This window comes from Physeter macrocephalus, chromosome 18 (genome assembly GCF_002837175.3).
Source record: "Physeter macrocephalus isolate SW-GA chromosome 18, ASM283717v5, whole genome shotgun sequence".
NCBI classification, from domain to species: Eukaryota; Metazoa; Chordata; class Mammalia; order Artiodactyla; family Physeteridae; genus Physeter; species Physeter macrocephalus.
In genome coordinates, this window is record NC_041231.1 from 106,055,448 (window position 1) to 106,070,857 (window position 15,410).

The 15,410-nt window shown below is 42.7% G+C and overlaps 1 protein-coding gene across 5 annotated transcripts in view; it reads right to left on the bottom strand.

Moving 5' to 3' along the window:
- Nucleotides 1-14,753, bottom strand: part of PRP4K (pre-mRNA processing factor kinase PRP4K) — a 42,487-nt gene extending 27,734 nt beyond the window's left edge. For all 5 annotated transcript variants that reach the window (XR_008615841.1, XR_003677023.2, XR_002891458.3 and 2 more), the window contains exons 1-3: nt 14,554-14,753; nt 5,211-6,410; nt 2,073-2,249 (exon numbers count right to left, since the gene is read on the bottom strand). Coding sequence is in view for 1 of the 5 variants with exons in the window: in XM_024121686.3 (XP_023977454.1) it covers nt 2,073-2,249; nt 5,211-6,410; nt 14,554-14,690 (1,514 nt within the window). In the remaining 4 variants the exon portion in view is untranslated. The remainder of the gene's footprint in view (nt 1-2,072; nt 2,250-5,210; nt 6,411-14,553) is intronic.
- Between the last annotated feature and the right edge of the window lie 657 nt (nt 14,754-15,410).

Here is a 15,410-nt window from a genome sequence, read left to right on the forward strand (position 1 = left end):
AGCTCAATATTAAAAAAACTAACAACCCAATCCAAAAATGGGCAGAAGACCTAAATAGACATTTCTCCAAAGACATACAGATGGCCAAGAAGGACATGAAAAGCTGCTCAACATCACTAATTATTAGAGAAATGCAAATCAAAACTACAATAAGATATCACCTCACACCAGTTAGAATGGGCATCATCAGAAAATCTACAAACAACAAATGCTGGAGAGGGTGTGGAGAAAAGGGAACCCTCTTGCACTATTGGTGGGAATGTAAATTAATACAGTCACTATGGAGAACAGTATGGAGGCTCCTTCAAAAACTAAAAATAGAATTACCATATGACCCTGCAATCCCACTACTGGGCATATACCCAAGAAAACCATAATTGAAAAAGACACATGCACCCCAATGTTCATTGCAGCAGTACTTATAATAGCCAGGTCATGAACGCAACCTAAATGCCCATCTACAGACGAATGGATAAAGATGTGGTACATATATACAATGGAATACTACTCAGCCATGAAAAAGAACGAAATTGGGTCATTTGTAGAGACGTGGATGGATCTAGAGACTGCTATACAGAGTGAAATAAGTCAGAAAAACAAATATCGTATATTAATGCATATATGTGGAACCTAGAAAAATGGTACAGATGAACTGGTTTGCAGGGCAGAAATAGAGACACATGTAGAGAACAAATGTATGGACAACAAGGGGGGAAAGCAGCGGGGGGCGGTGGTGGTGGAGTTTGGGAATGACATATAAGAACCTGCTGTATAAAAAATAAAATTAAAAAAAAAAGATGAGAGAGGGGGAAATCAGTGTAACAATTTATAAGATCTAATTAGAAAAAAACTAGAAAATAATGGGGGAGAAAGCAAACAAAAACGTGAGAAAATTTCCCAGTACAGGCAGCCATAATCTTCCTGTTTTAAAGGGCCTATCTAGTGCCCAGCAAAATAAATGGAAAGAAGGAGCCGCTCATCAAGCCGTTACTACAGTGAAATTTCGGAACACAGGACATTTCTTATAAAAAGAGAGAGTGTGGGATCCTCCCAGACCGGGGCGCGAACCCGGTTCCCCTGCATCGGCAGGCGGACGCGCAACCACTGCGCCACCAGGGAAGCCCAGAGGAGGACTTCTGAATAGCAATAAGGGAAGCTAGAAATCAGTGGAATAACAATTTAAAAATTCTTAAGAAAATGATCTCAAACTAGAATTCTATTCCTATTCTATTCCTTGATAAATCAGGAATGATTTAGACAAACACACTGTCAAGGCATTTCCACTTCTGAAAATCTAGTATACAAAAACATTCAAAGATACATACATAAAGACTGGTTTCTACTGCTGTGAGTTAAAAGAGATCTTCACCCAGTCTTTCACGTCTACTGATACTGAGGACATCGTCTCCAAGTCGTGTTCTTTTTTTTTTTTTTTTTTTTTTTTTTTTTTTTTTTTTTTTTTTTTTTTTTTTTTTTGTGTTCCGCGGGCCTCTCATTTTTGTGGCGTTTGAATTTTGTCAAGAGCTTTTTCTGCATCTATTGAGATGATCATATGGTTTTTATTCCTTAATTTGTTAATGTGGTGTATCATCCCGGACCGGGGCACGAACTCGTGTCCCCTGCATCGGCAGGCGGATTCTCAACCACTGCGCCACCAGGGAAGCCCTCCAAGTCGTGTTCTTAAGAGGACCAAATACAAATTCACAGAAAAATACATACAGAGCTGCAACTATGAAATGACAGGATACTTATTTATTACTCTGTGATCTAGCCTGCTAGTTAAAAGAAAAATCATAAGCCTAGCTCATTCAGTATTTCTCTCTCATTAAAACAGAGGAAAAAAAATGTCCTACTTAAAAAAATAAAGATTGTGTTTTTAATGAACACGGATTTATATAAATTTGAAGGAATACTCTATTAAAGAAAAATCAATGTGTGTGAAATATCACATGTTGGTAACAGGAAACCATATGGCATCACAGCTACAATTTTTCAGAGAAAACTCTTAAGAAAACCTACCAACTGAGCTTCAAAAACAGTCAGAGTTTGATGGATCAAACGGGTATCTTTACCTTCTTCGAGGAGACCTGCTTCTTCTTCTGGGAGATCGGCTCCGTCTGAGGGGGGAGCGGGACCTCCTCCTAACAGGAGATCTACTGGCTCTTCTTCGGGCTGGAGACCACCTACTGATTGGGCTGGCATCTTTTGATCTTTCCCGCCTACTGAGGATATCATCTCGAGGTCGTGTTCTTAAGGGGACCAAATACAAGTTCAAAGAAGAATAAATCAAATCAGAATAAATGAATTTCTTCTACATGTAAAGAACACTTTAAGAAAGGGCACATTAACCTTAAGGTAGTAAACACAGATTAATATGTTTTATAACAAAAATTCAGATGATCACAGTAACACCTGGTGTATGGCAGACACACAATAGAAGGTCTATTTCCTCTGGTCTCACAATTGGAAGAATTATTAAAGACTATTCATATTGTTAAAGCCACTGATTTTAATTTCAGATAAACAAATAAAACTTGCCCAAGTGAGTAATAATATTCCATTCCCTTGGTTTGAAGACTGTTTTCTTTCTAAATTTTTCACATTTTTGCAATTAAGAGCCTTATTTTTAATGTATCAATTAAGAATAAAACCCCCTTAATTATAAAACCCCCTTAATTATATCAATTAAGAATAAAACCCCCTTTAAAAATCAACATTAACCTCAGAAGAGGAAATACAGGTAAGAGTTTAGGGAAAAGGACAGTCCACCTAGTCATGGAAGTAAAAGTTGGTATAACTTATCTGGAAGGAAATGTGGCAGTTAACTTTCTAAAATGTAAATGTACATAATCTCAGACTGCAATTCCACTTCTATGAATCTATTCTATAAGAAACTTAACACAGAACCAATGGATGTCTTTGCAAACAATCATGAAAAACTGGAACCAACCTCAACTTTCATCAGTTTCAAGAAGGGAATGGTTAAATATACTATGGTACATCTACACTGTGAAATATCATGTTGCTATTATTGATATATGAAGAATTAAAAATAATCCTTATGTACTGTCACAGAAGTGTTTCATGAAAAAAGAAAACCACTGTTAACATAAATAGTATGAATCCTATTTTTAAGAAAAAACGCATACATACAATTGTATGTGCACAGTAAAGGGGCTAGAAAGACAGTCTTCTATGGGGTGGCAGCAGGGCAGGGATGGACAAAGTAAACTTATAGGCTTCCAGCACGATTTAAATTTCTCTTTAATTAGAATGTATCTCTTCTGCAACTAAAAATAAAAATTTGTTTCAAATATTCAACTCTAGTCCTTGATAAACGCCTCAGAATTTCATTTTCAAACTGAAAGCAACTGAAAGAGAACAGGACCTTAAGAACGACGTCAGATAACACCAGCAACACTGTCTCCACAGAGCTGCAGGCAGAGCTGTTTCACTACACTGCTTAGAAGTAAAGAGTCAACAGGATCTCTTAAGATACAGCACTTTGAAAATAGCATTCTTGAAGCTTCTCAAAACATAGGATGATTTATTTAAACTTCAAGGCCAGTTGAGATTTATACCCATACACAGAAAACATTAACATGCAACAGTAGATGGCTAGGAATTCAGAGTATCTTTGCATGGTATAAGCCGACATTCTTTTTTTTTTTTTTTTTTTTTTTTTTTGCGGTATGCAGGCCTCTCCCGTTGCGGAGCACAGGCTCCGGACGCGCAGGCTCAGCGGCCATGGCTCACGGGCCCAGCCGCTCCACGGCATGTGGGATCCTCCCATACCGGGGCATGAACCCGCGTCCCCTGCATCAGCAGGCGGACTCTCAACCACTGTGCCACCAGGGAAGCCCAGCCGACATTCTTTTTCTTTTAAGGGAAACTTGGTTGGTAGTTTCGCATGTCTAATTACTGAACATAAAGATATTAAAAAATCAGTTTCTAAAGTAGCTTTTGGACTAATCTAAACAACACCCTCCCCTCCCCACCAAAATCCCTTCTGTGCCTTTACTCATCAGTTCTATGACCCTAGGTAAGTTAGATAACCTCTCAATCTATTTTCTCATTTATAAATTAAGTATGACTTACTTCACTCTGTATTAAGTGAGAAGGAGAAAAACAAACACCGTATGCTAACAAATATATATGGAAACTAAAAAAGCGGTACTGATGAACCTAGTGGCAGGATAGGAATAAAGACGCAGATGTGGAGAACAGACTTGAGTACACGGGGAGGGGGAAGGGTGAGCTGGGACGAAGTGAGAGAGTGGCATGGACATATATACGCTACCAAATACAAAATAGCTAGCTAGTGGGAAGCAGCCGCATAGCACAGGGAGATCAGCTCGGTGCTTTGTGACCACCTAGAGGGGTGGGATAGGGAGGGTGGGAGGGAGACGCAAGAGGGAGGGGATACGGGGATATATGCATACATATAGTTGATTCAATTTGTTGTACCGCAGAAACTAACACAACATTGTAAAGCAATTATACTCCAATAAAGATGTGAAAAGAAAATGATGCCAAAAAAAAAATTAAGTATGAGGATCACTCCACTTCATGAGAGACAATCATGAGAACTTATGAGAAAAGAATTGATGGACCAAATGTGTATGAAATATTTTCATTATTATTGATAAAAAATAAAATCACTTCTTACACTATTCTTCCTAAAGAGGTACTATTTTTTTTTCAATGAGATTACAAGTATATGAATTAGTAACAGAAAAAAACTTCCACTTTTAATTTAATTATATTTTGGGGACCAAAAAAGACAACTGCAGTTCAAATCATACTGTCAGAATTCAAAAGAATGGACAGAGCACAATCTTTACACTGATACCTCCATTTTTAAAAATTTCAGCCCATACTGTTCACAGAACGATCCCTACTCTGGAACTATACAATCTCCTTTCCCATAAAATGGGCATACATAGACTCATCAGCCAAATTACTTGGATTTAAAGGAGTGATTCTGCACATTAGATACTAAATTAAGAACTTTAAAAATGTCAATAAGTTCAATATTTAAAAATCACCTAGAGTCAAGATACTCACTGACAAAAGTGCAAACATGAATATAGTTAGTGGACAGGATTATACGTAACACTATAAAACTCATTATCATCTCATTTTTATTGTCCACAAGTTCTAGATTCTCCTCTGAAATCTGCTGCAATACAGCTTTGCAGTCAAGTTACCTTGGCGAAGAAAGGCGTCTCCGTTCAGGATCCCTGCGTTTTCTTTCCAAGGATCGGCTCTTGGCTCTCCTACCAGGAGACAGAGTTCGAGAAGGTGACTTGCTTTGCTTAGACCTTCTATCATTTAAGAGTGGAGATCGACTTCTTCTTGACTTATCACGTTGTTTCGGAGACAAACTTCTTCTTTTGGGACTACGACCAGGTCTTCTACTGGGTGACCGATTCTCTTTCCCAGAGGAAGCATCTTTAGAGGGAGATTTAACTGGCTTCTTCTCTTTATCAGTTTCAGACCGTTTCGATTTTCTCTCTTTGGACCGTGACCTTCTGTCTTTGGACTTACCTCTCAAGTCAATTGGGGATCTAGATTTTTTGCCTCGATCACGACTTCTACTTTCATTGATAATTGGGGATTTTTTCCTATCTTTTGACTTACTTTTATCTTCTATTTTAACCTTGTCATCAGCAGGAGATCTGGCCTTCCCAATTTTCTCTTGAGAGCGCCTTCTAAGGGTAGGAGACTTTGACTTTCTTGCTTGATCTTGAGACTTACTTCTTTTGGAGGGACTCTTGGACTTTTTCCTCTCCTTTGACTTGCTCCTCGTTGCCTTCTCTTTAACTATTTCAACACCTCCCTTACTTTTCTTTTTATCAGACCTATGTCTAGTCCGTTCTTTGGATCTGCTTTTACTTCGTTTTTTTGTACTATTTTTATTGTCCATAAGTTCAAGTTTCCCCTTCGTACTTGAAGATCTAGTACTAGACCTATTTCCATTTCGTGCCTTTTCATGAATCTCCCCCTCCTCTTCGGAGCCAGACTCATAACCTTGTAATATGAGCCCCATCCCAGACTGGACCTTTCCTTCCATTAACTCATTATCAAGTTCAGCTTTAATCAAGGCCCTCTGTTTCTCCAAGTCTTCCAGCAAAGCTAAATCATCAAGTTTAGTTCTTTTTGCTGGAGACATACCTTCTTTGTCAGAAGCATCAATAACCTCTTTTCTTTTGTGTTTCTTATGTTTATGCTTATGTTTATGTTTTTTATCCTTGTCTTCTTCTGAAGAATGTTTATGTTTCTTATGTTTACTTCTGTGTTTATGCTTCTTTTTTTTGTGACGACTGTGCTTATTTTGAGATTGGTCTTCTGATACTTCTCCATTTTCTTCATTTACACTCTTTTCAGAATTATCAGCATCTTCCATCCTATAAATGTATCAAACACATTTAAAAGTCACATCATTTATCAAGCATTCAGAATCATAACAAAATAACAGCAATGATAAAATACATCTCAATGTGATACATGAAGTTAGTCACTGAAATATTTTATTTCAAAGGTATATGGCAAGAACTGAGTTGAACAGTGATTTAACTTTAATTTGTTTCTAATGGTTGAACTCAAATACCAAAAGTATTACAGGAAATACATCATGGGGGAGGTTAACATAATTCTACTTAGTAGCATAAGGGAATCCAAACCAGGTGCAACAAATGGTTAATGCCGACTTTCTTCAACAGTCACTCAAGTAACCTGGTTTTTAAACCAGCATTTCCCACACAACTCAACACCAAAGGACCCCCCCACGTTTTCTTTTTCCGTAAAACATTAGTAATGACATATATTGGGACACTCATCTTCTCCACTTGGATTCAGAAATATATATATATTTAAATCTCTAGAGCCAATACAGAGCTACACCCAAAAGCAGCGGTCCCTTCCATGCTGCGCACAGGCGGCTGATGGCTGATGTTGATATTGTAAACACATCCCGAGGGTTAAAAACTTCAAAGTGAACTAACAGGAGTTAGGACTCTAGGCTCTAGGCCTATAGGTGGCCACTTAGCAACCATGTGGTACAGCAGTACCCCTGCTCTGTTCTGAGCAGCATGATGAAATCTTTGCGCCATCCCGCCTGGGTTCTCCCACCATGGACACCGTCTGCTAGGACATCCAACCATCCACATCATCACGGCTGAGAATCCACGATGACAGGAAGCAGGCGATCCTCCTTCTGACATATGGTCAGAAGGTCAATAGTAGCCTAATGCTATGTCACAATGCCTACATCATTCACCTCACTTCATCTCATCACACAGACATTTTATCATCTCACATCACGACAAGAAGGGAGAGTACAGCATGGCATGTTGAGAGAGAAAAACCACATTAATGTAACTTTTATGACAGTACATTGTCACAATTATTCTATTTATTATCGGTTACTGCTGTTACTCTCTTACTGTGCCTAATGTATTTTTGAATTAAGCTTTATCATAAGTATGTACACACCGGCAAAAGCAGTACAGTTCAGGCCTGGTGCCATCCCTGGTTTTAGGCCTCCACTGGGGGCGCTGAGACATGCCCTCCTGGCACAAGGGGGCCCCTACTGCATTAGCTGAGACATGCCCTCCTCGCACAAGGGGCCCCTACTGCACTAGCTGAGACACAGCAGTATCAGCAATTTTCATATGGTTCAGCCAAGTATTTGCTCAGCAGGCTATTAAGTCTAAGGTGGGTGGCTTCTGTGCATAAATGTCTGGACTGAGGTAGAGTTTATGATTCCAAATTATTTTGCTAAATCCTTGCTGTTCAGTAATCCTAGGTTTAACACAGGCTGCAACAGCACTACTTAACTTTCCCCATTAAAGTCACTTCATACTATACCATCATGTCCTAGAGTTTGAGACCAAAGACAGACTTTAAATTATCTGGATTCAGGTCATCACACTATTTTTGGAAGAAGACATGGATTATTTTGTTCAAGTCCTCCAAATTACATACTCCTGTACTTTTAGTAAGCTTAGTATTTGTGCCATATACTACAAACAGCTCCTTGCAAGTTAAGAATTAATGAGTCTATTCAATCTCTTAATATTTAAAAGAAAATCACCTACACATAATGTAGGCATCGTCAGGTAGCAGGAAAATAAAAATGTGTAAGACCAATATTTGCCTCTCTCAAGGAAATTTCCAGTGGAAAAGAAAGTCACATGAAACACTGGAGAACTGCAATGATAAAGACCCAAGTAAGGGCATTATGGGAACACTGAAGGATCACTTTAAATCAATTTGAAACAGTCAAGGAAGGTATCCTGCAGATCACAGAAAAACCCAAGCTTCTGTTCAGCAGGGACTTTGGGGGGGAGAGAAATTTAGCGACAAGATACTTGTATTAAAAAATAGGATGAGTAACACTGTCCTAAAGAATGAGTAAGAAATTAACCACAAGGGTTAAGGGGTACTTTAGATATAGGAAAAAAGATCAATGTTACCAGGGCATCAGACTTGTGGACGAGACTGGTCTAACCGAGGCTAAGATCTCAAGCAGACCAATTTCAGGAGATGCAAAGATGTAGTATGGGATTCTGGAAGCACACGGTTGCGACAGAGGCTCAGGAACCGCAAGGTTAAGCTACCGGATGGGCGGTCTGCAATGATACTGCCGTTGGGGTCCTCCAGCCAGGTCTCAGTCTGCAACAGACTTGGGGGATGAGGGGCGGGGCGGGCAGCACACCACAGCAGAGTCTGCTCGTAAAGTCACCAGCTCACAGCAGTGAGGGGGTGTGGAGAACATGCAGAACATACAACTACCACACGGCAGGAACTCTGAATTTGGGGCGCCAGACTGCCAATGTCCATTTCTGGCACTACGCACTGTGGGAAAGGAGAAAGTATTAAACAGTCCTGCAGAGGAAGCCGTGTCTTCAGCTGAGTCAGGTTTTAGTCTGGCCTGACTTCTCTCAAACGGGGTACAAGAAGACACAGGATAGATGAAGTGTAGTGTTCTGGGATCATCAAATTTTCTCCGAGACTTGGAAGAGGAAAGCGTAATTTTTGTGTTTAAAAAAGAAAAAAACCAACATGGCTTTATCAAGGAGGGAGGAAAATCACAGATTTAGGGTGAAGATACAAAGACATTTCAACTTTGATCCTTGTATAGACTACCACCTCATACAGGTAACCACCTCCCTTCCCTAGAATCTCCCAGCCCACAGTCCAGAAGGTGAGCTATGTGTCGGTTTTTCTGAACCTTGAGTTAACAGGGAGAAAAGTTTGAGAAAAACAGAACTAGGCTAATTCAAGATACAGAAGTAGGTATGGAGAACCTTTTTAAGATCGGGAAGGGTTTTCAGGTATATAAAATCTAAGTGTCCAAAGTACAAAATTCTAGTCAATAAGCTAAAACTCAAACAACGTAGGGCAGCGATCCCCAACCTTTTTGGCACCCGGGACCGGTTTCATGGAAGACAGTTTTTCCACGGACGGGGTGGCGGGGGACGGTTCAGGCGGAAACGAGAGCGACGGGGAGCGCCCGATGGAGCTCCGCCCGCCGCCCGCCCGCCGCCCGCCCGCCGCCCGCCCGCCCGCCGCTCTGCGGCCCCGTTCCCAACAGGCCACGCACGGGCGCACCAGTAACGGTCCGCGGCCGGGGAGTTGGGGACCCCTGATCTAGGGAACTCCCTGCTGGTCCAGTGGTTAGGACTCCACGCTCTCACTGCCAAGGGCCTGGGTTCAATCCCTGGTTGGGGACCTAAAATCCCACAAGCTGCACAGTGCGGCAAAAAAACAAACTCAAACCATCTGAAGACCCTCTAAGTATCCTCAAGAAAAAGGAGAGTTGGGTGGTAAAGCCTCCAGAGCCAGACTACCTGGGCTCAGTTCCTGGTCTCACTACTTTACTAGTTGTGTGGCCTTAGGTGAGTTTAAGCTTGATGGAGAAAAGAGCGGTACCCACCTCAAGGCACGCGGTAAGGACGGCACAGTGCTGGTTCACAGACATCAAGGACAGCGAGGCCTAGCACAACCCTAGGGCCCCGAAAGTAAGTTGTTCTTATTGTTCAGACACTGGATAAATTTGCTCCCCACTGTGGACACTGTGGAGCTGCAGATGGACACTAAGAATGTTATTTTAAGGAATCCTGGCGGGAGCAAGGATCCTTGAGTCAAACGGCCTTGTTCCAATGCTGCCTGCAATGGGACACCTCTAGTGTGACCTTAGACAAGCTACTCCCCTGTGCCTCAGTTTCCTCCACTGTAAAAACAGGGGACATAACAGTACTGGCAAATCACAGGTTTGTCGCAGCAATGAGTTCATACGTATAAAAGTGCTCAAGAAGTACGGCCTCTGCCTATGTCCCCAGTACAGATGAGACTTCACATTCAAGGAGGTGGACAGGACTCGCCTAAGGGCAGGTGTATCTCAAGCTGGTGAGAAGGCTGGTATTACATTCAAAGTCAGAGCTCTTGCATTTGCTCAAAGATGCTTTTAAAATGTCAGGTCATGTCACCACTCTGAGTGAAAACTGACTACTGTTTCCTACCTTATTCAGAGCAAAAACTTACACTCTGTATGAGTGCTATACCATCAGCCCAACCCATCCACCACCCGGAACGCTTCGTTCCCTCCCACCCTCAGGGCTCTCCTCCCACAGCAGGGGCTCTCCCACCAAACGGCCTGGCTAGCTTCCCCCTTGCCCACCTCAGGCCTTTGCTCAAATTACACTTCCTCAGCCAGGCCTCCGGCCAGTTCCTTTTAACTGCTGCCCCACCCTAACCCACATAGGTGCTCTTTCTCGGTTTAACTGCCCTCCACTTAATAGAATTCTTATTCATCTCTCCCTATTGTAACACAAGCACTATGAGAGCAGGATCTGAATCTGTTTAGCTCGCTGCTCTATCCCTGAGGCCCATAAGATGATCTAAGCTAGAGCAGGTACTCAGTAAGTATTTGCTGTGTCAAAGAAACGATCTACATAGAGTAACATATAGAAACGGTATCACTGACTACAGCTGGTTTACACTGTCTGCACCCGCGCTCTTGCAGCTCTTGACGGTGAACGCTTTTCGCTCACTTACACCCCCAGCGCCCCTTACAGTGCACACGCCTATTTCTTGACGGCACTACCCTCAAACGATTTAAATTTAACCACCTCCCGCAGAAAAATCTGCTCCTTTAACCCTTTTCCAATGCTTCCTATAATTTACAAGTCTTTCAAGGAGTTTCAAATCAAAATTCTTAAGAGTTTACCCACAGAGGAAGTAATTTCCTTCAAAAGAAAATCTAGCTCCTAAAAGCTTCTGAGAATGAAGACTGACATCATGGTACCCAATGTTACTAAACAGTCATTGCCATGAGTGACCCCAGTTTTCCTTGTAACTTAATGAATGTAATTCAAGAAATAATGACTAGGTTACTAATGAAACGCTACCAGTGCCTTAGGGCCAGCTAGGTTAACCTTAAAAACTAACCCCAGAGTTCTCCTATACTGGGGTTCGGCAGAGAGCAGACCTTCGGCCTCTTCCGTTGATCTCTCAAGGCAAATTTCAAAGAAAATAACGAGTGAAGCCTGACTAGGTAAATCAGGGAAACTTGAACTCAACGAGTAAGTGACACTCGTAACACATCACATATAATGCACCAGCCTGTGCTAGGTCAGTTAATTTAGGTTCATTATCAACAACTTTCTTCTAAAGCTTTAGGAATAGGTTTCTTGCAAAGAAACCTGATCATCTTCCTGGATGGTTCATAGTAACAATAAATACACATATATAAATCCCATATACATAAATTTATACTTTAACGTTTACATTTTGCAACCTAACACTACACATTTAGCAGGTATATGTCTACACTAAACTGGTCTACAACAGGTTTGTCATAAAACAGTACTTACTGAGAGCTGAGTAACATCCTTCAAATCTCACTGGGAAACAAAGCTGAATTCAAAGTGCAGACAGTATGGAAGTGTTAAACAATATTCATTCACGTGTTTGGTTAAATACATTGTACGTTTGGTTAAATACATTGTACAAGTTTCACCCTTCAAACAACCCAGGGTCTTGGGGCATCTGGCACAATGAAAGTAGCCAGGGAACAACTTTAAAAGAAAGTGACCAATTACCGACCTCTAGTGTTATTTTAACTTCCTCTTTCACATATTTTTTTCAAAGAATATTCTTAATAACATCTTATTCGGGAAGCATTCAATTCATGCTTTGCAGTTGGGGGCAAGGGGGAGCAAAATGAATGCCACTGCATTTTATAAGGAAAATAATTAAGCCTGTTTCTCTGACTATGTAGATGTAAAAATAAAAATGGATTCAAAAGACCAACTAGTCTTAAAACGAACCTTCCCCTGCCCCCCACCTTTTCCAAGTGGGATATTAAGTTTCAAAGAGTTAGAACTGTCATATCATGAAAACAGACCTTTCTAGGACACTGGAAATAAATAAAAATGATTTCAAATGTTAAAGGCTATTTTTAAAAGGAGCCACACTGTATAGCGAGGAACCAGACAGTACAAAAGTCAGGAGCAGGGCTCTAGAACTAGACTGCCTGGGTTTCAATCCTGCATCTGTCACTTAGTGTGACCTCGGGCAAGCTAACGTAATCTCTCTGTACTTCCGTCTCCTCATCTGCAAAATGTGGGAAATAACAGTATCCACCTCCGTCGGGTTGTCACAAGGATTGAATGAGGTGATATTTGTTCAGTACCTGGTCTTGGTAAGTGCAAGTAAGTCAATGCATTTAAAAATTTACACGCTTAAAACCATCGAAAAAGGCTGAGCTAAAGTGACTGACAAATGTAAAAGCCACTAAAAGGCCTTCAGGGAGCTTAAAACTATTTTATACGTTTACCTTTTCTAACTGTTTCACTTGGAACAGACTCCACGTAACTGTGAACTCCTCAGTGTGTCCTCAAAAAAACTATTCAGACACTACATTCCAGCATTCACTGCAGGCAGCCAACATGGTACCCGCTTTCTTAGCAAACTGTCATTTTCTATGGCAAAACATTTTCAAATAAGTCAAAGTGGGACACATACAGACCACACATTCCATGCAAAACAAGTGTCAAGGAGGGGGAGGTGGAATTAAAGACTATCTCAGGGTCATTCATACTGCAGGGGCCAAAATAAATATTATTATTAAATCTAGTGTTATTTGAATATGTAAATAAATATGGCTGAGCCATTCCTCAAAAGGAATCTGAACTGTCCTGAAATCAAATAAATGGACATAATACTACAGAACTTTAAACAGATTACTAGAAAAATCAGCCGCGTTGTCTAAGATTTGGACCATCTTGACATGCAGACTGGAACTGGGCCTCACTGTGAACTCGAGGAGAAACAAAAAGAGGCAAAGTCTACCCAGAACTTCGGAATCCATTTGCTCTCTTTTAAGTCAAATTGAAGTGAAGATAATAAAGCAGCTTTCAGAAGCCTTTAATGAAAAACTTCGTAAATATCTCTGTCTAGCTGAGTAAAACAAATGACTGAGCAGTCCAGAACTGGACGCACAGCAATGAAGCGATGGGCTGGCTGGTGGCAAAGATTTCTCCTCTCTCTCAGTCCAAAGTTGCTGGGAGATTGTATCTACCTCTTTCCTGAGACGACAGGAAACAAATCAGATAATGCGGATGCAAAAAAAAGGTCGCTATAGGAATACTGTTTTAAAATCCATTCTCTTCTAGGTTCTTGAGTTTTCCTAACAACCACACGAAAAACAAGATACTGCTTTTAGTTAAGCAACCGCTACCCTTTGCAGCACGTACAAGTCTGTTTTCGCTCGGCCGCATCGATCCTTATATCAGCTTAATTACAGACATGAAGTGCTTAGGTTTGGAAGTAGCTAACAATTTCCACTTCTTCCACTCGTACTCCCAAAGAAGCACTATAAACTCAGGCCAAAAATGCTAGGCCTCAAAACCGAGGACTTGATCTTACTTTGTCTCAAGTTTGCAAGTTGGCAAATTGCTGCAATAGGCGGGCGGGGGGGAGATATCGGGTAGATGCTGGAGTACAGAGTACAGGGTGGCAGGAAGCACCCCGCCAGCCGCAAACTACAGCTCTGGGGTGGTCAAGGAGCACGGCCCCGGCACCCCTTCTCCTCCCTGCTTTCAGGTCCTAAGACTGACAAGGGCAGCAAAAGCACCGGGGGAACCGCCTGCGGAGGGAAGGTCTCAGGGCTCGCCCGCGCCGCCCTGCTGCTCGGGGGCCCGCACCGAGGCCGCCGGGAGCCCCGCTCGTCCTCGCGGACGGCAGGCGGGCAGGCGCGCCCCCGCCGGAGCCGCGCGCTCGGGACCTGTAGAGGCCGCTCGCGCCCACGCCTCCCGGGGCTACAACGCGGCAGGCCCGGCCGCCCTCCACCCAGCAGCCGCGGCCTCCCGGCGAGCGGAGAGCGCAGGCCGCCCGCTCGCGCCCCACGACGCCTCGCAGGAGGCAAAGTTTGGCCGCGGCCCCAGGGCCCGAACTTTCCCGCCCGCCCGCCCGGGCAGCTCTCCGCCCGTTCCCCCTCGGCCGGCCCCGGGCGCCGGCGTTCCGCGCACCTAGACTACTTACTCTGGCTGTTCCCGCAGCGACTGAGCCTCCGCGGCGGCCATCTTGAACTTCCTGACTCCTGGGCGGCGGTGGCGGTGGCTGCCCGGACGGTGGAAGCCACTGGAGGAGGAGGAAGAGGGAGCAGGGCCGTCGCGCATGTGCCGACAGCGTCGGGAACCGTGGAGCTCAGAAACGCTCGGAGAATCCGGATATAAAAATGCATCCGGGGACAGGGCGCACGAGCGTCATGACGCACTTCCGCGATGGGGCGGGGCTGCGGCGGCGAGGGCTGGGGCTTTAAGGGCGCGCGTTGATTGGGTTAGAACCAACGTTACGTTCTAGGACCCCGGTGGAGAAAGGGGGTGTCTGCCTTGCGAGCGCCGTTCCGAGAACTGGTTTCATCGTGGGGCCCACAGTTGGGTTAAAATTCTCAAACTGGGGCAAACAAGATGACTCTGCTTTAAAATGCCTTTTTACTGTCTAGATAAGTCAATGTGAAGCGGCATTAAGGGAAAGTTTGTAGAAAGGCAGGAGTACTGGAAACGTAGGGCTGTACCTAGAACATAGGGAACTATTTTTATTGATACATTTCTTTGAAACTTTTGAACTTTGTTTCAGCTTTTGCTAAGTACAGGGGTAACGATTCAGGAATCCGTTACTCCGGTTAGGTTCGCTGGTTCTGTAATTAGTCCGAATAACTTTGTAACTTTTTCTATAATAATGGAATCTACAGTAACGAGATTAAATGAAACATTGTATGCGAAAACATTTACTGTCTCTTGGAGAGCTTTCAATACCATGGAAGTTTTTACATTCTCTGTCTCTCAAAAGAGACATATCTTTCTCCGTACTCTGGAACCTGAAAGCAGGGTGATGAT